Source organism: Pithys albifrons, chromosome 2 (assembly GCF_047495875.1).
Source record: "Pithys albifrons albifrons isolate INPA30051 chromosome 2, PitAlb_v1, whole genome shotgun sequence".
NCBI classification, from domain to species: domain Eukaryota; kingdom Metazoa; phylum Chordata; class Aves; order Passeriformes; family Thamnophilidae; genus Pithys; species Pithys albifrons.
In genome coordinates, this window is record NC_092459.1 from 76,614,091 (window position 1) to 76,638,289 (window position 24,199).

General features: G+C 36.7%; 1 protein-coding gene across 5 annotated transcripts in view; it reads right to left on the reverse strand.

The window, feature by feature from the left end:
- ARID4B (AT-rich interaction domain 4B) overlaps positions 1–24,199 on the reverse strand; it is an 89,172-nt gene that overhangs the window by 25,750 nt on the left and 39,223 nt on the right. For all 5 annotated transcript variants that reach the window (XM_071549593.1, XM_071549591.1, XM_071549592.1 and 2 more), the window contains 10 exons: positions 21,805–21,896; positions 19,127–19,265; positions 15,191–15,270; positions 13,809–13,882; positions 12,831–12,976; positions 8,469–8,541; positions 7,310–7,404; positions 6,061–6,158; positions 5,582–5,849; positions 4,410–4,582 (listed from right to left, as the gene is read on the reverse strand). In XM_071549593.1, coding sequence (XP_071405694.1) covers positions 4,410–4,582; positions 5,582–5,849; positions 6,061–6,158; positions 7,310–7,404; positions 8,469–8,541; positions 12,831–12,976; positions 13,809–13,882; positions 15,191–15,270; positions 19,127–19,265; positions 21,805–21,896 — 1,238 coding nt within the window. The remainder of the gene's footprint in view (positions 1–4,409; positions 4,583–5,581; positions 5,850–6,060; positions 6,159–7,309; positions 7,405–8,468; positions 8,542–12,830; positions 12,977–13,808; positions 13,883–15,190; positions 15,271–19,126; positions 19,266–21,804; positions 21,897–24,199) is intronic.

The window sequence follows — 24,199 nt, forward strand, 5'->3', positions numbered from 1 at the left end:
AAAATAAATAAATTCAAAAAGTTTCTTAAGACCAAGGAAGAACTATTTGTGAGTACTGAAAATGACAGTCCGGTGAGAACAGAGTAGGGTCAGATCCAGAGATGGCAGCTCCTTCTGGTGTTAGGATTAAGGCAGCACCTCAGCCAGAAGAAGGAAAATACAAGAAAGCCTCTTGCAATCTTTATCTACTCTAACTGGGATTACTACAAAGAATTTTGCCTGGTCACCTCAAAACCCCAAGTACTAGCAACATACAAGTCTGATGCAAATTTTGTTTGAAAGCAAAAATTACCCAGATTCTCAGCATTGAATCTTTCAGTTCAATATGAAGTTCTTGACAGTCATCTGTCCCAGGTGCTTCAGACTAAAGCATTAAAAACAAAACGTATCACAAAGCCACCCAAACAAAATTTCAGTAAAAACTCCAAAACCAAATCTAACAAAATTTTGAGGCTGAATTAATCATCTGGGAGAAAACCACTCGTACTAATATTGGTTAGACAGGAATCAACCTACACTTCAGTTCCCAAACTGTGCCTACTATGAAATTTTTTAAGATCTACCTTTAATTTTATAAAGCTTGTACTAAAAAAGCCACACCTTCTAAAAACTCCACTAGGATCCTGGCCTCAGTTGCTTTGGAACACATTCAGACACATCACTCCATTGTTCATCGTGTAGAGAAAGCTCTTCATTCTCAGTTTGTTGACTTTGACTCAAGTGTTTCAATAATTAACAGTTACTATTAAATGCTCCAAAGGAAAAACGTGCACCAGCTCTGCAACTTTACATTTGAAGACCATTATTTTCACAACGTGAAGCTAAAAGGAACTTCAGAAGTTCTGCAAAAAGATGCAGGATTGTAAACTTCCTTATTTATTCATTGGCCAAATATGAGCACATTTTTGTATGTTATGGAAAAAGATGGATTTACAAAGTCATTTCTGTAAAGAACCCTCTGGGACAGACCCATGAAAAGTAACATATTACTGGCCTTTTTTTAAAACCTTTTTCAATGACCAGAAGTTGCATGATCTGTATCTAGCACAGGCAGCTTCCATTAGCCACAGAGGAAAAAACCAAAACAAAAAGCAAACAAGAAAAGCATATCTAGAACAAAGGGCAAGCTGTCTCTGAATCTCCATTCTCAGTGTTCACTGATACACAAGGAGGCAAGAAACAGGCACTCTGGGGAAGAAAGGAAAAAGTTCAGCCTTTCTTCCTCTTCATCATATTGTTAAAATCTGTGCGTAAGGGATGGTAGGATTCAAGTGGTAGCAATCACAAAGGGTTAAGACACATGGGATTGCACAGAGGAACAAAACCTGTAAACAACCCTATCTTCCAGTAGCATTCCCTGAGATCTGGAAGCTGGGAATTACTTTCAGTCCTCTCAAAAGACAGTCAGCAAGAACAAACCTAGAAGTTTTTCTGTCCTCATGGTTTCTTGTGTTTGTAGACATATAAGCTACATGACAATGTCCAGGGTACTACAGACATAAATGCAAATAGCAAACTCTACAAGATTGCCTTATATAACATGAGATTTCATTTGTTTGGCTATTTGGTTAGGACTGTGAAAGACAGATGGTCCATAACTTAAAGTCCCAGGAATATATTTTAAATACACGAATGAAACTTCACTTCAGACTGATCTATTTTGATAACATTTTGAGTATTGGTCTGTGGGATTAGTTTTCCACCTACAAAAATACCTATTTTCATTTTGCATTTCAGTTCAACAAAGAACTCCAACCTCAGCATTTGTGCCTGTCTTTGCCACTTCTAATCCATAAAGTTGGGTACAACATCTAATACAAAGCCCCACAAAACTCCTCTATACCTTTATGGTATAAATGCTAAAAATATTGTTTAGCATTTAGAAGGATAGTGACATTTTTAAAAGCTCTTTAAAGCTCATAGAAGTGCATTTTGTACTTCCTATCAATCTCAGAGGGAAGAAGGGCAGAGTAATCACACTAACAGTGTTACTGCAGCACTGCTGCAGCACAGCAATTAACTGCTACAAATGTTTCAGCTGTGTAATTTAAAGTATTCCTTGAAACGTAACATCACCACCTACATCTCTTTTTAGAATTATGCTTTCTAGTCTAAGCAACTTGTTACAATCTTGCATAATAGCAAAATACTACTTAGAAGAGTTTTTCACTGGATAAGTAAGGAGAAGAGGAGGAAAAAGAATTCACTCAAATACCATCAAGTGAATTAGGAAAAATTAAGAGGAAATAGTATTTGCTACAGATTTTTTTTCATAAATATAAAAACTAGGAAAACTCGTAACATTTTTTGATGTCATAAATAATGCAACTTGCATGAATCAGGATTAAAAAAACCTGTGAACTAAAAAAAAAACCCAAAACAACAAACAAACAAATCAACAAAAAATATCAAAAAAATAAAGGACTACTAAAAAGAAAATGCAGCTTCTAAATTTTTATGTACCATTTACTATGGCATCACGGTAAGTATTAAGCCACTGTACTTTCCAAGATATAAATAAATAAAGTAACATCACAAACATACACACACACACAAACACATAATTTAGGGAACTTTAAAAACTGTTATTCTCTAAGCAGTGCAAAGTTTTCCCTCTGTTTAGTTCAGTATTTTGAAAGCCACGTTTTAAAATCAGTCTTCAACGATTATGAAAACCTTGCAATCCTGTTACAGTACCAGCTGATCTAGTTCACCTTAAATAGCAAACTCAACAAAGTCCAGCAATTAAGTGTTTTAAAAAAAGGAAGGTTTACATAGGACAAATGAATTCACATCCATAGAGAAAAGGTTCTTCAACTGAGTTTCAAGTAAACTTGATATTTTTTATGTATTCTGCATTTCTGAGTTACAGAAATTGCCAAAGGAATCTCACTAAAATATTTAGAAAGACAAAAATATGTTAGATCATTCCAGAATCTGTCACAAAAATCAAAACCCTTAATAAAATAAAAAAGAACTATTACCAATGAATCACAAACCAATATACTGAACTACGATGTTCTGCCACAACTTTTAATGGGCCAGGAAAAGCATTAAGAGTTAATGATATTAAGACAGAAGATTAAGACAGCTCATCTACTAAACAGCAAATTGCTGGAATGAACAAGGGAATTAGTGGTCAGGCAACAGCTGGTATTAACTACAAAAACCACCAACAAAAACAAACACATCCCGGAAACACAGATTGCTGTGAAAGTATAAGGAGGTATAAGGTATATGCTTTCCCTCTAGTAACAGCTTCTCCCTTAAGCATCTGTTACCCTTTTCTGTCAGTCAAATACCTTATAATGAGATCTTTGATCTGACCTCAAAGAGCAATTTTAGTGTTTTTAACACTCAAAATCTTACTGTATAGAATCATAAAATCAGTTGGATTGGAAACAACCTCCAAGATCATCAAGTCCATCCCTTGGTCCAACTCCAGTCCCTTTACCAGATCATGGCACTCATGACCAATTCCAGTTTAAAAACCTCCAGGGAAGGTGAATCCACCACCTCTCTCGGCAGCCCATTCCAATGCCTGATTACTCTCTCTGCAAAGAATTTCTTTCTGATATCCAACTTAAATTTCCCCTGGCAGAGCTTGAGCCCGTGCCCCCTTGTCCTATTGCTGAGTGCCTGGGAGAAGAGACCAGCCAGCACCTGGCTGGAACTTCCCTTCAGGTAGTTCTAGACAGTGATGAGGTCACCCGTGAGCCTCCTCTTCTGACAGTTCTAATTGCAAGAATGTAAATTGTTAACACATTGAGGATTAATGAGGACTATATTCTGTTTGTTTGGGTTTTTGCGTGGCCACTGAAAAACACTTGTGGTATTTTCCTGCACTGAAACAGGAAAACCTGCCTATTTCATACAGAAAATGAGAGATGACTGGCACACATTCACTGGTTGGATGCCCCTGAGCATTCCTGTAATTCAATCTCCTACTTTCAAAACACCTTTCTGAAGGATTGCACAAGACTCCTGCCAGTGCCCTGCCTATGCAATGGCAAGGCTGTTAACTGAGTGATGCAAGGTACTTCCATCTTCTCCCACGTTACACACCCCGGTCCAACAGCAAAAGCTGGAAACTGCGTTTGTGATATACCAAAAGTAGAAAAATACTACTGGCAATGACTGTGATATTTTTATCCTAAATCAAAAGTCACCTATCTCACTTGGCTTATATATATTTAGGCCTGGACTCTCTAAAACTTAAGCTGCCTATTTTTTTTTTAACATAGATCCATGAACTTCAATGGTCGTAACCATGACAAGTTACACACAGGTCTCTGAAGATACAAGTCTGATTAACAACAGCATGTCTGATATGAAGTTTAAAATTATAAAAGTAAAATTCAACAAACACATATCGCATATTTTATCTGATTAAAAACAGTGTAACTTACCCTGATTTTTCTTTTTCTTCAGCATCTGCATTTACTGTGGCATTTTCCATTTCTTTAATCTTCTCCTCCTCTTTACCTTCCAATTTGGTTTCATCTTCAGTTTTGATTATATTTAAGTCCTTTTCTTGATCAGGCTGTGTATACACAGAATCTGGCAAATGTTTTTTGTTTGCCTAGGATAATAAAATCTTTAGTTAACTCATAAGGTGAAAGCAAAGGATTTAAGAAAAGGCAGTTAAGACACACTGAAGCTGTAAGAGGAAAAAAACCCCTGGAGTCTGTGGCTCGTCTGAAAATTGCAGCACCTTTGCTGTTACTCCTGAAAGTCTTAAGCTAAACCTCACAAACTTCAAAGTTGTAGCCAGTGTCGTAGCTTGTTTGTCACAATGATACAGGCAGGCAGCTCTCAGACCTGGACTGCAAAGCAATCCCCCAGACAAACACTCCACAGAGGATGTTTTCACTTGGGATGCAGAGATATCAGTACTGGCCCAGCTGGCATTTACCCCAGAGAATACCAGCAGACAGACCAGGGCTGGCTGCCCCTTAAATGCAGCAGCATTACAGTTGTGTTGCACACTGACTTGAGGAGTTGTACTGGTTCCACAGCAAAACTGCTAGGACTGTACAGTGCAGTGTATCAACTTTTTTCCCTGAACTTTCTTTGCTAAAGCCACTGAGCCAACAATGGAAGTTATAAACATTCATCTCTCTGGACCACTAAACTACATTAGACCATGTGTGCATTGTACAGCCCAGATCTTTGTACAGCTTCACTGGTTTCACTGGAACACTGAAGTACAAGCAAAATTTATGAGGGCTTAAAAGCATAGTTAAATGCATAATAAAAATATCAGCACTGTATTTAATTGTGAGCATGCACTACCCAGATACGGATGCTAATTAGTCTCCACTTGACCTGGGAGACCCCCAAACAACTGGAATGTTGGAGTTGCTTCCTAACAAGTCAGACATTTTGACAACATGATCACCCTAAAATGGACACCTAGGGATAAATATACCTCCAATGTGTTGTTCTGAATTATGTTTTATACCAAGCTTTCCTCTTATTTTAAATCCCTTACAGAAATCTCAATCTTTACATTAATTCATGGTTATTACACACCAGCTAACTATAAGCAGGGCATAACATAAACTTTAAAATATATTACCAGAACAGAGGGCTTATCATTTTCTTTACTTTCATTATCATTCTCAGCTAACTTTTTTTCTTCTTGTTGTACTGCTGCTACTTCCTCCTGCTTGTGCTCATCCTTGTCCACTTTTACATTTTTTGCATCCTGATCTGGTTCTTCACGGATCTTCAAATCTTTTTCTTTTTCACAGTCTTTACAAGGCTTGTTTGTCACTTTCTCTGGCAATGCCATTTGAAATTCAATGTTAGCTGATGTACAATACTCTTCAAAACCATAGAGATACCTAAAAGGAAAAAATTGTTTGGGATAAGCAAGTTTTATTCAAGAAGAAACATGCTACCTAGAGAAGCTAAGTATGGCCAGTATGTTTAACACCTAAAAAAACTGTATCATAACCATAAAGTTATGGACTCTATGTATATTACCACTAGCACAGGATCACTTCAGTTCATTCTAGCTGTTTTTAGCACAAACTTCACAGCTTTATCACTTACTTTCTGTATGCACATTTAACATTATATCCTGCAGCTGAATTCAATACAGGGATTCCAAGATCTTGATAAACTTGCTTCCACACTGCTCCACTTTCAATCTGTTAAAGAAAATGAAGTCATTGCTTTTGAATTAACTCACTGACACAAAAAAGACTAAAGTCGACAAAGTTTATAACTGTGGAAAATAAACAAAGTGATTTCCTGCAATCCATAAAATTACTATTTATCACACACACTATTTCACTGTAATGCGAGTTGTAGTCTAATGTAATTACTTTAAGCAATTTAGCATTTCTGCATTGCAATAAGCCACAGCAGGCTTTTCTCTCCAGGATGCAATAAAACAAAGGAAAGAAAATATAAAGATCAGAAAAATCAGTACATCATTTTTATTTTATGTTTAAAGCAATTCCTAACTATCAGGGCTAGAATTTTAATTAGATTGGAAAGAAAACAAAAATCATTCAAAGCCTTAGCAATACTCAGCCCTGGCAGTACTGCACAAGACACAGTGGCCACCGGTCTTTCATTAGGTCCTTAATACATCCTTTGGTGTCAAAGGTCCGTGACAGTGTGATATGCTCATTTCTACCCATCTGTGAAGATAGAGCAGATGTGCTGCCATACCCAAGCACTACATCCTCTCCTGAATATCAGAAAGGTGTCACTGCACAAACATTCCTCCTCAACTGACAGGCTAAATTCATGGGAAGCAGTTCAAAGCACCAACAGAATCTGCTTGGCCACGAATTCCATATGTTTCAATTACTCCTCTGAGACCAATCCCACTAACCCCTATCAGCATAGTCTTTTATATACTGCCCAGAATAAATAAAAATTAAGGGCCTCACATCAGACCTTAAACTAAATTATATGTCTTTGAGATTTTATTGAGCACTGACTCCTTTCACTTTGAGGTAACATTTCAAGAACTATTTGTCTGATAAAGCTACCACAAAAACACACATGCCAGCTGATTTTATGCAGCAATAATTAAAAATGCTGAGTTGGTGCGTAATTTAATTAGAATACAACAGTTCATGTTAAAGCACAGATTTTATAGAGCTACCAGGGCCCTTACATAGTCTTAATACTCAACTTTCATGCATCTAAAGCTCCTGTGTAAGAGAAGCTACTGTGTTCTTCTTTATCACTACTTCACAGAATGATAAACAATGAACTACTTCATAATAATAAACAGCACCCTCAGATTTTATGGCTCTGAAATACTCATCATAGTAATACTCACATTATCAAATCCTCCAAGCTTGTGTACAAGTCTGAATAATTTGAAGAGATTCAAATTTCTATATCCTAATACAGGTCGTTTGTTAATAGGAGTCCCTGGGAACAAAGACAGTTATTACAGTGTTTTGAAGTTGGGTTTTTTTCAGAGTAACCTGAAATCCACATCTTATGCACTACTACACTACCAAATAGAGTATTGTAAATCCCACTTCATATATTGTACTTTCTCCATGAAATTAAAACTCAAGAATTTTAATCACTGAACTAGAGAGAAAATGGGTTATGCTATTTTAATACATATAATAGGCATTCTTCCATATATTGCTAAACATGCAGAAACAATGCAACTTTTCTTGCTACTGATATTATACCTATTTTTATTTCACCCTCTGAAACATTTACATCCAAAAATATCAGCACAGTCCTTTCACCAACCCCAACCCTCCCCAGAAGCAATTCCACAATGCTTCAAAGGGCTGAAAATTTCTATACTACTGTACTAGCAGTAGCTACTGTCATCTTTTGTGAACAGAACCTCAACTCATCTTCATATAGCATTAAAAAAGATACTACTTTAACCAGTTATAATAGTAATTTACATACAAATACCCCCACTCTGCCTCTCAGACACAGTGGTTTTCTTGCAGTGCATAAATATCTGATAAAGATTTAATATAGTAAATGGCACTGGCTTTAAAAACCATTTCAATCTACTTTACAAATAATGTTCATGCATTTAAGTGATCAGGATTCACACAAAAAAAATTAGCACGAAGTCTGAGCTTTTTTCCATGATCTAAAAAGTATGTGGTGGGGTGTCACTGAACTTTATTGATGCATTTTAAATTTATTAAATGGAGGATATAAATTAATATGATTGAGGAGATTACATGTTTGATTATACACACTCTAAGTACACATTAGAAAATATAACAGGATGTATACAAAATATAATAGGATATATGTGGATATCTCATCCATTTTTTTCTGAAAGCAGAAATAAGGGACTGTATTTAAGATTAATCAAGTGACAGATTTATCTTCTAAATTGTGGGAAAGTCTCAAGGGATGAATAAAGTCTCTCTTTCCAAAACTGTACTGCAAAACACTGCAAGTTTACACATTCAATTTTTTAAAGTACTGCTAATTAGAACACCTACCTCTGTCTTCCATGAACTTGTACAATTGCTGAAGAAAATTCTCTCGTTCTTCAGGAAATGGCTCTATTTCCTCCTGTTTAAAGCAACCCACACAAGGTAATTATCACCATTTTGAATTACAGCCCTTCATTAAGAAACACATGGCAGTGATAATTCAGGTTCAAATATTTGTTTTGTGGTCAGCAATAGGATACCACACAAAGAGACACAGGCTCTCAGTACTACAGAAACCATCCCTCATACTATGCCACCTGGAAGTACATTTTATAAACTAAAAATATTTTCAAACTATGTAAAACACTGGCTGTAAACATACATTGAAACTGGATTTTTGATTGGTCAGGGATACCATAAATCAAGATGCATTCTCAGTTTGTCCATTTATGCGGAGCCTGGGAGACAGCACCATTAGCGACCAAGAGATTGTATCAGAAATCTCAGCTCTATTTCTACTGCAGTTAAGTGACTTGATTCCCAGACAGACTATGTCACTTTCAGAGATGAAGTGAAAGGCAAAATGGTGCTTGCACTTCTTTAGGAGTTCTAATCCACTGTAGTGGCAAACTGCAGGCAATGGCACTGCATGCAGACTGCCATGGGGCATCAGCTGACCACGTGATGAGCAGGATCAATCCTAGAACTGAAATAACAATGGATATTTTGGAAGTTCAGTTCATTGCACTAATAAACCTTTGTATTATTTACTTAGATTAATAAACAGTGGAATTTCATAACAAAGCACTCTGGCTTATTTTATAATACCTCGTAATTTCCTTAGGAAATAGGACTTGTCCCAAGCAGTAGCCATATGATATTAATATAATCAAATTCTTAAGGAATTCTGATGACTGAGCTACTTTAAAACAACAAGCCAAATATGAGTTGATTAATTTTTAATACTACCTGCAAAGTTTCCAAAAATAACTAGTTATTCAGCAACCTAAAATAAATTATTTTTCCCTAGTGTATTTTCATTCAATGTTTATCAGTTCCATTCTTCAACAATTTCCTTGTACTAAATATTAAAGCTTCACCTACCCTGAAGCAAGGGGACAAAACATATTGCCTTTAAAGTTATACCAAGACAGTTGAGAAATCAACTGAAACAGAATATCATTACTAAATAGAACTGGGAAAAACACACACACCCATAAACAAAAACAAACTCCAAACCTCCAACATCTCCTAAAGCTGTTTAATAAAGAGATGGATGGCCGAAAATAAGGTCAGGAAAGGCCATGACTAATAGTCATAATCAGGAAGTAGGGTTTTTTCCTTATTCTATACTTCCTCCTCTCCATTAAATGCACTTGATGACAGATCAGAGCAAGGAGCTAAAAAACTAAGAACCAGTATTCACAATATGCTGAAACAGTTGTCCTTTAGCTGTAATTACCAACACAAATGCAATGAAAATATTTCACAGTCTTGCAAAGGCAAGGCAAGAGGAAAGACTCTGTGAGGGGCATCACATGATGAATATCTGATACCGAGTACACCTGCAGAGTTCAGAGCAGGCTGCTTCAATGAGCTAGAGGAACAGGCTGGGTAGAGAACTGCAACTGGTATACTAAATATCATCCTCACAGAGCAGGGGCACCAGAAATCAGGCATATCTACCAATTCTTCACCAAGAGGAATGAGGTGGTGCTGCAGCCCTGCATACAGTACAGACAAAAGCTTGGTTAAGAAGATTCACATTCCACAGACCATAACGAACAAATTACTTGAGTGGAATCAAACTCCAAAACTGCATCCCTTTTGTTTGTTTTAATCTCATATAGCAGGTACCAGGAAAGGACTTTTATCAGCATCTGCTGAATCATGAAAAAGAGATCATGAGCAGCTCTTGGGTTTCTCATGTTCCTCAACAACCACAAAAACACTTGCCATAAGAAAACAGTCCCACAGAGCATTTAGGGGAGGGGTGGGGGTGTCACTGAACCAAAATTTTAAGAAACCCAACCAAGTTTTGAAGAAGGAATGTATGCTTTTTAAATATATGGGGAACTGAGATAAAGGTGGTGAAGAGGCTGAATAAAACACTGACCCTTCTTCTTCACTCTAAGATTCAATGCCTGATAATCCACAGAGATGTCAGAATGGCAAGTGAATACTCCTTATTAGTTTTCCAAATAGAGAATAAAGCAGCTTTCTAAGAAAGTGTGCTTCGGGGGAAAGCTTAAGACTTTGCATGCCTCTCATTTACACTTTATCAGAATCTTCATAGAATCAGTACATAATACACTCTAGTAATAATACCTGTTAATAATCTTGGAACATCTACAGAATCTCTTAATCAAGAAGCTAGACAGCAAGTTTTCCTAGATAATGGTTAAAGCAGGCATGTCACACTCGGTTATAATGACTTATTTTCAAGTTAGATAACCAGAGTCCTAACAGGTCACTCTGTAGTCTCTAATCTATCTGTCCATGTCACAAAGGTAAAAGAAAGTGGTTTTTATGTAGGATAATGAAATCCAGGAAAACAGGAACATGCTTTTTGAAACACAAAATTCACACAGTATTCCAGACCAGCACTAGAAGAGAGGGTCTTTGCCTTCGTTTTTATCTACTGTAAGATTTTGTAAATGACAGGAAGGACATTTTTCAGTCTCTTTCATTTGAAAAAAGGGCAACTCCTCTTCTTAGAAGAGAATTACAGAGGATTTCCACGTCAACGTCTATCTATACAGAATGCAAGAATCTATACAGATAAATGAAATATGCTCACACACATTTTGTAGATACATAGATGCACTTACATACCTAAGATAGGAGTATCTATATTTGAAGCCTGTGGTGACATATATAACAGGTTGGGGGTTTTTGTTTTGTTCTGGTTCATAGACAGTAGGACCACATGGATGGCCCGAAAGCCACCAGTGAGAATTTTTCTTGTCCTGGAAAGCACTAGAACAACTTGCAGAAGAGTAACAAAGTCCCAAGAACAGGTTCACAGGTCCTGTTTGAGAAGACATGCTGCTTGATAACCAGGAGGTTACAGGCACAAACTAACAGAAATAAAGAGAGGAGTCTGTAGAAATTACTCAAGGACTGGTGGAGGGAAGGCACACACATGCCACTGACCACTAAGGAGAGAAAGAAGGGGGAAAAAATAATTAAAAAAAATTTGTCTTTGTTTTAGAAACCTCCCAGTTCAACAGGTGACTGATATCACTGGATACGGGAGAAGAAATTGTCACAAGAGATGTCACAGGAAATCTCAAAGTATTTGCCTGAGATTAAATCTTTATCATATGGAAAGACTAGCTCAGACAGCATCACATACAACTAAGAGGAGCTCAAGCTCCTCGAGGAAGGGTGTACAAAGGGTACAAGGACAAATATTTACAAATGCTGTAGCTAATGGCTCTGTATTTTTCACCTAAAAGTAGAAAGGGAATGGTCACTCTATAAAGATCACGTCACCCTGCATAGGTACCAACCTACCTACATTCATCATGCCCGTAGCTGGACAGGAACCTGCTCTGAAAGTTCAGAAATTGTACTGAATCCAAGGAACTACTCCTTGCTTCTCAAAATACCAAGTCAAGCACAGCCCCTTGCAAAGTGGGCTTTACAACTTTTGATCAGAGTTGGATAATCTATTCTGAGTTTAAAGAAGAAGCAGAATGAAATTAGGACCATGGAGAAGTGACAAAGTCGTAACTCCACACCTTTGCAGTCTCCCAACAAATCTTAGAGAAATGAATGAATGAAAGATGGAACACTACCGTCTGGTATGCCATAGCCACAATCTCCAGGGAAGATGTATTGAGAGAAGAACTCTAACAACCAATTAAGACCCAAACCAGTTTGGTTTCTCCTTTACAATTCCGTTATTAATGGGATACTAAGTCTGCTACATTACTGGCACTTGCTTAACAAATTAGAGAACAGCTTTCAAAGTGGTAAGAGAATAAGTGGGCAGATACAGATTTTGAGTCCCAAAAGAATGTACAGGGAAGTAAAAGATTCAAAAGCCTCTCTTTCAGCCTCTCAGTCCATTTTTTTTTCTGGACAGGAGGCTGGGAGGAAATAACAGATAATTAGAAAGCCAAGCATGAGGTAGGACTCCTTACTTGCAGAACACAGAGGAGAAAGGTGGAAGTGGAGCGCATGGGCTAATGCCTTGATCAAAAGCTCTTTTCTTTATATCAGGGTATCCAGAACAACAGCTTGCAGTAAAGCAATTCTTCAGTAGACCAGAATGAGAGAGAGGTACTCAATAATGCCTATGTTAATATGTTAAATGTTCCCTAATGTCAGAAAGGCCTACTTGAATATTACAGCCTTGCTAGTATTTATCAGCCCTTTATCACCTAATATTTATCTGTGCCCTTTACTAACTTCACTTGCCTCTTCCTCACTGCTGTTATCCTCCTTTTCTTTTTCATCCTCTTCCTCTTCCTCAGCTTCACTGCTGGAGCTGTCTTCTTTCAATTCTGTTTTCCAGTTACTAGGAACAGTTCTGTTCTTACGGAATTCAAGGGCTTGGTCGAAAGCTGTAAAAGAACCACAATTTGTTAACAGTGCAGGAAGTTGGACCATATATTTTAATTAGAAAAAGGGTAATCAGGGGTGAGGGGGAAGGGGAGAAGAAGGAAAGACTGTTAATTAACAATTCCATCTCCAAATTCAAAGAACCTCAACAGCCACTGCCTGTTGTCCATCGTTACTTGTCTTACCCAGTCAGACTGGCATAAGTGTTCTCTGCACATCAAGTTATTCAGAGCTATTAACAGCATTATTACCACCTCAGTGTCCACAGGCACAAATAAGGATCCTCTGCATAGGCCATGCATGAAAGTTTAACTGAGAAAACCATTATCCAACAGGTTTACACTGTGATTTATATACACTGAACAGGGAGGACAAGGAGGAAGAAACAAGCAAAAGCTAATTCAAAGGTTCACCACACTAACTTTCAAATTAATCCACAATTCCAGATTCTTGAGAGTCATAAAGGCAACTTACTTGTAACTATTAGGGGTACTATTGTGAGACTAATTCTATGAAGATCTAAAGCAAATGGACAAATACTAAAAGAACCTATACGGCCAACACGTGCTGTATGATTATATCCTTTGTGTGGCACAACTGCAGTAGGTGGGGGGAGGCATGCTGGTTTTCATGGGGTTTGTTAGGTTTTATTTGTTTGTTTAAAAAACATCCCTCTAGCTTCTCAGAAGTGTTTTCTTCTAATACATTATTCTATAAGAAAAGATCCTGTATTTTGGCATTTTTAAGACATGAACCAATCTGCCATAAATTTAGTGCAATTTATGTAACTAAGTAAATACATACAGATGTTTTCTCACAGAAAGGTATTTTTACCTTGTTTTAACAAAGCGTCAGGCTTTGGTGAAGTTTCACTGATCTCCCGGACATCTTTCCTTGGCACAGAAACGCTAGAGAATTTAGAAAGGGTTAAAAAAAATTATTTTAAAGGCAGAATAACAGTATGATACAGAGCTATCACTGAGACTGTAACACACTTAAAAATATATAAAAGAAGAATCTGAAGTATATCTTGACAATTCTATAGTGTTAGTCTGGTACAGTATTAGTCTGTGGATTAAAAACAGAAATTCTAAATGAAATTGGTTTGACCCCCTACACACATTCACTGCATACTAAAGCAAGCATGCTGAAGAAAGCATGCTAATTCCCTGAGCAGGTAATTTCTGGAATCTCCCAAATATATAATACTTAACAAAAACCTCACATTAATTTAATGTTAATTTAGAACCCTCTCTCTCTTAAAACATAATTGAGTATTTGTATAAGTAGTCCATATGAAAGGAAAGACTTCCAAACTGAAACAACAAAGCACTTTCTGATTTCTGCTGTGGCTATAACCAAGGAAGCAAATCTGAACTGCAGCTCTGTGGAGCTGGGGGTAGATATGTGCCTGTGTGCACATCCCTGTGCTTCTTTGGTGACATGCACAGATGGCTGAAGAGCTATCAAATGATAAAGTGAGAGCCTACATGTAGTAAGTAATTCAACCACAACAAAACTTAAATATTTCAATATCCTTTCAGCAAAACATTCTGACAAATTGAACCAAACCAAATAAATAACTGCAATTTTAAAAATAAAAACAAACTTAGAAAAATAATTCTGTTGTTCTGTAAGAACACAATGATCCTTATTCTGTTGCAAACACCATTCAGTTTGGTTTTCTACATTTCTTTATTCTTTCTCCTACTTTAAGTAGTATTACAGTCCTTTTCAAGAAACATGACAAGATGCAGTTGCAGTCCAGACTGAGATAAACATATGTCTTACCACCTCAAAACAAGAAAGAGGATTTCTGTGTGTGCATGTGGTGTACGTGCATGCAGGCACACACTCCCACCCACCCTTCAGTAGCTGGATAAGCTTATGGCCACAACCCTGAAAAGCAAAGCTCTACTCCAACCACAGCAGGAGAGGCTCAGGCAACTCCTGAAGTCACGTAATACTGCTTTGTTTGTCACAACTGTGACAATGAAATTAAGACAGATAGATTTATGCACCCATTATTAGTAATGACAAAGACTAATTTCATTACAAGGTACACTGTTAACAGTTTTTTAAACATTAGAAATATCTTGGCAGAAACTTACTCAGCTTACTGATGTTATTAATACTTTACCCAACACGTCTCATACCACATTTCACTTAACTGGTATAAATTTCATTCATTTATCAACCTCTACATTCCTACTCACAATTTGCCATCCTTGAATGAGCGAACGAGAATATTGTCTTTTTTCACTGCAATATCATCGCTACAGTCTGGACAAACCACCTGCAAAGATATTACAAATGCAAAGTTTAGAGAGAAAAAGGAAAAACAGGACAGTAATAGCAGATACCAATGATTCTCAAAAAGCTTTTGGGCTCATTTCTCTGTAGCAACACTGAGACGAGAGCAAATGAGTTCCCTCAAAACACAGGAGTAACGACCTCCTGAAATGACTGAATGCATGAGTTCGTGCTCACTTCCTAGAGAGAACTGACAGCTGCTGACAGGGACATGAGAACAGCATTCTGACAAAAGGTATCTGTCATGCCACTACAGCTTATTCTAGTCCTCATCCTAAAAAGACAGAAAGTCTACAAATGCTGCCACCCAAGATAAAGACTACTTCTGAAAACCTCCAGAAATGGCAAGGATGTAATCACACACAGTTTGAAGAACAAAGGCTTATAAAATGCAATTTTATAATGGAAGACTACTAAGCCATCTACCTAGAAGAGCGCCTCAAGTACAAGTATTATGACAGATTCTCTAATTTGAGAAGCAGACTAATCAAGTCTAGCACAGAGACAACATATCAATTATTTCCTGCAATTTTTAAAAGCTATTTAAGTTTTGTTAAACCAGTTTTTTAATAAAAAGCTTCAGAAATTTAATTAAAAATATATATATCTACTGCATTTCCAGAGTTATAGAACAGAAAGCAACTCTCTTCATCACTCATCTCTCAAAATGTGTGTAGTTCCCTGAAAGTTAGGAGAATTAGGCAGCTAACAATAGGACAAGGGGGCACGAGCTCAAGCTCTGCCAGGGGAAATTTAAGTTGGAGAGCAGAAAAAAATTCTATACAGAGAGAATAATCAGGCAGTGGAATGGCCTGCCCAAAGAAGTGGTGGATTCACCATCCCTGGAGGTTTTTAAACTGAGATTGGCCGTGGCACTGAGTGCCATGATCTGGTAAATGTACTGGAGTTGGACCAAGGGTTGGACTTGATGATCTTGGAGGTCTTTCCAACCCAACTGATTCTATGATTCTGTGATTCTAATTCTGGCTGCTATAAAACCCCAAGGAGGAGCAAATTACTTTAGCCCAGATAAATACTTTTTCTCTGTTACATCAACTGTTGTGTTTCAATTCTAATTTTCCACCAAACATGAAAAGGCACTGGGTGACCAAAGCTTCCTTGCCCTCCTTACAAAGGTCAGCAGCTATATTGCATTGCAGAAGGTAAATAATTTGGAAGCAGAGTTGCACAGGCTAAATATAAGAGCACAGGCTGGACCACAGGCTAAACATGCTTCTCAAGCGAAATAAAAGTTAACAGCCCAAGTCTCGAAATCCAGTGCACTCTACAGTCTTCAAAGGAATTATTTTACAAAACTACAACTTTCTAACTGAAATGCAATTTGAGATACAGTTTGCAGTATCGAGGTAAAAGACAGTGATTAACATCCTCTATTTTAAACAGACAAGTGCAAATCCCAGCTCTTTAAAGATGGAGGGAGGCCCTTCAGGCTTTAGCTATAGATTTTATAGAAGCATCAAGATCTTAGCAGTCAGAAATCCATTCAGAGGTTGGAAAACAGCTTACCACAACCTCATCTAGTGCCTTTACATCAAGCAACATCACCTCAATTTTGCCTGAATTAAATTTTCACAATTTTCTTGCAAAACAAACTCCACTGGAATCATAGGAGGATGAAAGAGATGATCCTATGTAAATTCAATTTTCTGAAAATGCTGCAGGCAGATTTCCCCTCTACACCTTCCAAAAGCCTTTAAGTACACATTAAAACTAAGGAATGCTACAAAGCTTACTAAATCACAGTCTTTGACATAAGGAGCAACTTTTAGGCCTTTTTTTACAATTATAATTAGTCACTGTAATCACCACTTCCCTCCAGAACCAACAAAAACAAGCAAGTAAACAAAGTAAAAAAACCCAACCCAAACATGTACACAGTATTAAAACAATGTATTCAATCACTGAGACCTCAAAATAGTTTTTACCAAATGTAGACCTCTACAGTTTTAGATTTCCAAGTGATAGGCTATCTGGTTAAGGGGCTGATATCCAAAATGCTCAGTTTCCACTACTAATCTTAATTGTTATTTGCTGTAGAGGTTTAGACTAATCCCTGGACTTCTTTTCACATAATAAACTTGCACAAAGTCCTCTGTGCTTATGTACACAAAGTATATCTGTACACATAACAAAGTAAAGCATATTAAACCTCAATTTTCATTTGACTATTCACATGATTACATTTACCATAATATAAAGTTAACACAAAATTTATCAGCAATAACATAAGATTACTTTGTTGATACAGCAGAGGTAACCTGCTTACAAGGTAAAAGAGCCAAGAGGCAAAGCTACTGGGGAGGGGATTATAACAACAACAAAAAAATAAACTTACTATGATGCAGAGCTATAAACCTGATTACTAAAGTAAGAGTTAATCTAGGATAAGCTATTTCAGAGTTAACAAGCTTCACCCTCAAACTTTAACACCCTAGTGCTTCTCATTCATTGCAGGAACCTTTCCATAAAGAATGAGCTTTTCCAATCTTCATCTGAAAACCAAAGAATTAACTGTGTATCTCTCCTGAACCTTCAGAGCAGAAGCAACAGTTCAGTTACTCTGACCCACAGCTATCCTGAGCAGCACTACATCAGTCACAGCCAAGCTCAAGGCCTGCCATGGAAACTGGTGTATCCCATGAGCATGACCAGAAGGGCAAACCCAACACAGTGACACAGAACTGCTCAAGCCAGAATCACTGACCACCTCTTTGAGAGCAGCTGTGAGGCAGGTCATTCTGCATCCATCTTGGAGACAGCTTTCAGCAGAGAAACATCTGGATTTTCCTGTTTATTACTGGAAACTTGTCCCAAAGCTCTCTGCCATTAGCATGGAATCTCCTTGCAGCACGTTCTGCCCTCTCCCTTGTTGTAAAGACTTCAGTGACTCATTTTCTTCCAACAACTTCCCCAAAAGAAGTCCTGCTGGAAAGCCACTGGACTGCATTACTAGACACAGCAGGTGACAAGTAGAAAGCTGCAATTGAGAGCTATTGCACACACTAAGAACAGTTAAATGTTACTGCATGGCATCTTTTCAAAAGCAGGGCACAAGTCTTCCTGAAATTAAATAAGCATGTTAAGCTTTGATTGCCAGGGAGAAATATATCAAATACTTACAATTAATAAAAAAATAAATTTAAAAGCATTATAATAGAAGGTACTACATATACAAATGTATTATTTTCCAAATACATCAGTCAGTCTATATGCAATTCCTAGACTAGTTGTGATATTTTATTATAATTTTATTTGTTAAAAAGTGCCTCTAGGACAGAATAAAGGAAGAGAGAAAATATCTGTACTGAAAGGCTACAATGTAATTTTAAAGGAAATTTATTGTCAGTTCTCTACCATCTACCACAGTGACCAAGAAGAAACATCTGTTTTTATTATCAAATGTGTTTATATTGAACCTTGAAAAATAATGTCTCTATAATCAATAAACTTCCCCCTCTTTGTACTTTTATCTATTCTTCCTTGATAAAACTCAGTAATTCAGAAAACTGACATGCAATAACTTAGGAAAAAAGCCCTGAAATTTTAGTTCAATAGTACTAAACACACTGCTGAGCTGGGGTTAGGTCAACAAGCTCTGGTTGTTTGGAAAAACTAAAGCCACATTAGCAATCCCTTTTTTGTAAACAAATACATTTGGATATATAATATTTCCTGTAACTATTATGATACAAGTCCAGTTTGAAAAACTATATAAAGTTCTAATAAAAACACCAAAATTAAAAAAACCCACACTTTTCTTTGGTTCCCAGAAAACGAAAGAAAGCTTTACTAAATTATAATAAAGACAAAACTCTTACCAAGGCTGGAAACCACAGAGCTTTCTTCTTATCCACACTGAAGCAGTCCACGCACACAACTTTTCCTAATAACTCATCACTTTGTTTCCTATCATCTTCATCTTCATCGCTGGAAGAGGATGAAGATTCTTCTTCAGGACTAAACAATAGAAAGAGACTTAAAACTCAACCATTCAAAACTTGCATATTATAATTACAGGAGATCCAAAGCCAATTGTCAAAGAGGTGTAAGTAACAGTGACTTGAATTGCCTGTTAAGTGTTTCGGCATAAAAATTAATAGAAATATTTATAATTACATCACAGTAGCAATTCAAACATTACAAACATAGAAATACACATTTCCTAGTAACACGTGCAAATCCCAAACAAAATACCACCATGCATCCACATGGAGCAAGAGAAATGCACTGTCAGGGCATTGAAAGTGAGGCCACTCTACAGAAGAACTGTTCAAAAATACTGTTGCAGTTGTAGCTTTGGACCAACGTGAAGCTGAACTGTTTTGGTTTTCCCTCTTAATCTCTCTAGGCTTTTACTTCAACAGCCATACAGAATAAAAGGCTGTTTTGAGAAAGGACAAATCTCTGAAGAAGAAATATCAGCTATAAAGATGAATAACAAAGAGAAAAAGAAGTCTATTTCTCTTTAAACAGTTCTTTAAAGATGTGCAGTAAAGCATTTTGATGACTGTTTCAATTTCACATTGAATGAAGTGTTAGACTGTAAGTAGATGGGCAAAGCTGCAAATACATTTTGATTTTAAAAGGTTTTTGGCTCACAGTTTTCACTGTTCAAGCACAGAGTTGCACCTGGTTTTGATCATATGGGGAGATTAAATGTACGAAAACCACTCTAACTAAAATAACCTGCAACTGATTCACAAAAAAGTAAAATAAAATATACCCAGGCACTCCTGACATTCTCTCTAGATATCCTTTCTTACTAGTCACTTTGAAGGTTCATTCTCAGAAAATATACAGCATGTTCAATGAGCACAAGCAGCATAATTTTAAAAGCCATCTTCCATTTTTCACATAACTGCTTTTGAGTACAAAATTCAGCATTAACAAAAAACTCACAGTTAGCATTTGTGTAACAAAAGACAACTGATAGTACAGTCTAAGGTGAATGACTATGTATTATTTTTCCCCATCTTAATTTGATGTTATTTCCAGTGCTGATAAAGCATTATTTTGGTTTTCTTTTCCTCAACATCTGGTTGTTCTTTTGTTTTGTTTTTGTTTTTTTTTAAGTAGTGGTTTCTTTTAAAATACAGTATGAAAGTCTTTCAGACATACTTTCTGAGGTTCAATAATCTCTCGTGGGAAGAGAAAGAAGTCAAGGACTAGAGAGAAAGCCAGGACTGTTTTAGAGAGACTACTTAGCTCAGTTATGCCAATATCTCTGCAATTTGTGTTGTTACTCAGTTAAGTCAGTATTAATCCTAAGATAAAGATGTGTTGCTTCTTACATAATAATGTGTACAGTTAAAGAAACAGAGAAGACAACAACCCAGTCACAGACACCAAAGATGCTGCAATCATGTTCTCTGCAGTAACTCCAGCTTTTTCCTCCCCTACATCACAAATGAGTAAATCAATGATTTTATGAGTAAATTTATAGCACCTTGACATGTACGAGGCAACATTTATTCCAAGCTACCAAAAAGAGTGCAAAAGGCCAGCCCAAGCATGAGAACGAGTACCACCTAAAAACTTTAACCAAACCAAAAATACAAGAGCAAACAAAAATGAAAAAGTCACACAAAAGCTTCCCCCCACACACAGGGAAAAAAAAAAGAAACCCTACAACCCACCCACAAACAGAGAACAGTCACTGGATTACTTAGCACTGATTTATCAAGATCACAACTACCAATTTTGGCCCCCAGGAAATCAAGTCATTACTCTTGAACTTCGTTTATCTATGAGTAAGTTTTGCTGCAAACCTTAATGGAAGCAACAGGCAGAAACTGTTACACAGGAAGTTCCCCCTGAACATGAGGAAGGACTTCTTTATTGTGTGGGTGACTGTGCACTGGGATAGACTGCCCAGAGAGGCTGTGGAGTTTCCCCTCACTGAAGATATTCCTGAAGTGTCTGTGCCCTGTGCTCTTGGATGACCCTGCTTGACAGGGAGGCTGGTTGTGGGACCCACTGTGGTTCCTCTCAACCTGACCCATTCTGTGATTCTCTAATTATCTTCACCTATTCCTAAAAGCCCTTCAGACATCCTGTAAAGAGAAACTGAAGGTCTACAGGAGAATTCTGGGGCCTCGTACAAAGACTTCATATCAGCTGGACAAAGACTACACTAATTTCAGTCTTGAGTCCAACACATTTATAACACTAACAGTCTACTACTGAGATGCTTCTGACCATAGTTTAACACCCCATTTCCACTTGGTGTGCCATTTTTGTTTTTACTTAATAAAACCAAGAAAAAACTCTTGGCTATACCTGGTGCTATTTTATATCTTGATTACACAAAGATTTGAAATGCTTATATGCAACAATACACATGAACATGACTTTCAATCTGAACACTAAACATTTTTCATCCAGCCTCCTGTTTTTTGAGTACAAGAAGCCTCAACATACAAATCATAAAACTACACACATACTGAAAGCTTCGGAATTGTTACACACAGCACAGGTATCAAGATATTTAACTTACATGTGATTGGATCTCCTTCCTCTGTTTGTTTTCTTTCCTATAACAGGAGTCCCAAAGTGTTCAGGATTGGTGAGTGGAAGCTGATCTAATGTCTGTTGAAATGTAGAAATACACATATGAAAAACTTGGCATAAGTTATTCTCCAAACCACATGCTTCATTAATTTTTTTCCAATAGAGACTTTCCCATTACAAAAGAAATACAGAAGTAAATCACATATCTTCTTTTCCAAAACTTTCTCTGCAAAACTGAATTTTTGTCCAAAACACACAGACAACTCTTCCCTGCCTTTGGACCATTAAAACACAGAGAAATGATTATCAGGTATTGTGATGACCTGGGATATTCCATCTCTACTGGATGAAATTTCTGCCTGTCCTGTCATTAGACTAAACATCCAATCACCTACTTAAAAATGAAAAAAGGTCCCCTTTGAAATGAAGCTGAAAGAGAACTCAGTAGCAGCAAATATGACAAGTTAATTGTATTTTTGTCAGTAATTAATAATTTGGCATGTGAGAGAGATTCTAAAACAATTTAAAAGAGGCTGCTATATTGATAATTGAGAGGGTGCTAATTGATGCTTTATCAGCATCAAAACAAAAAGAGAGGGAAAACAAACTTTCCCTGTTCAGGAAGAATGCTTCAATAGAAAGAATTCATGGATGTGCAGTATCTTCTTCCTCTAAGGCTGTTGTTAACTGTTTAAATTATAATCATTCCAGATTTAAAGGTTCCTGGTACACATGAGCTTTTTGTACAGCCACTTGCTCCTGTTCTTTGAAAGAAGGGAGAAAACCTTCCAAATTAAAAACAGTCCTCTGACTTAAACTTCTTTGTTGTGTATGAATTTTTAAACATAACACCAACAAGAATCTTAAACATAATCCATGTCACAGAACTAACACAGAGACAGCAAATCTGGCTTTTTGGAATCTGAAAACAAATGCATGACTATTTCTGAGTGTGGTGGACATCCTAAAAGACTCTACACCACACATTTGGGAAGTCAGAGATGAAGCTAAAGTAACATTGAAACAAGACAAGTGTGGGGCACTGGTCTAATTAAAAAAGAAATTTGAGATGCAATTTTCCCTGCTGAGGAGCTGTGCAATCACAAGGTAATTATTAGAAATGCACAACATGTGTTTCATTGAGGGCTCATGACAATGGATTGCATATCAGTGACATTTGGCAAAACATCAAAACCTAAGACATTAAAAAAGATGATAAAATGAGAAGTAGCCATCATCTGAATATAAGACTGTTTTGAATCTGACAAAATAATACAAATTATTCTACTTCAGCCAAACAGGTCACAAAGCAATATATATAGAGTAAAATTTTAAATTGCTTACTATAAGGTAATACCCCTGAAACCATATTAAAGTAGTATTTATGGAATAGAAGAAATCCAATCTTCAGTTGTGCTGATCATTAATAACGGAGCTAATTGAAGGAACACCAAAATCTCTAAAATTACAGCATTTATATCTGAATCCAGACTTAGGCATCTAATTATGGCTCCTTCTTTACATGTGTTTATTCCTGACTTAGGATTCTGGAGGGTTTCTGAACCTTCCCATGAACACAGTACACAAACAACAGGCTTATCTGACTACAATACTAACAGCATATTTATGTAGAGCAAAAAAGCCCATCTGCAGTAGCTGTCCAATAAGCAAACATGTTTACATAAATCTGCCCATCAGTCCAGATTGTCTTACATAAGATGAAGGAATAACCCTCATTCTGAAAGTGCAACTATTCACAATTTGCTACAAATGTATGCACATTTTAACAGGCAAGTCACCTTTAAGACATGAACCACCTTCAAAATACCGGTAACTGTTGAGAAATTCACAAGTAACAACAACTTATTATTAGCCTTTTGAAAGTATTCATCTTTCGGGTTTATCAGCTATTACAAATCTTGATCATCTATCTAAAATCGAGCAGAACTGTGAAAAGCACATCAATTTTTTGCGTTAGAATTGATATTAATTTTATGTCATAATCATATTATGATTTTCCCTATTTACAGATAATTTCTTACACAAAGCAAAACAGTTGTGTGATTGCAAATTTTGTGAGTGATCTAAAATTTGTGAACTTTCAATATAAAAATGAAAAAGATGAAATGCTGATTTTGCCTCTTAACTTCCAGTTTGATAAAATGTAACTGTATTTCAGTTTTCACAGAGGTTTCACAGACTATTCTGAGTTGGAAGGGACCCACAAGGATCATTAAGTCCAACTCTTGAATCAATTTCTTGATTTTAAAACAGAGTAAGCCAGACTGTACTGTACACAACCTCCATTTTTAGCAGCATGGATGTACAGAACATACTAAAGACTGAGGTACTAAAAATATTACTTTTACATTTTTCTAAAT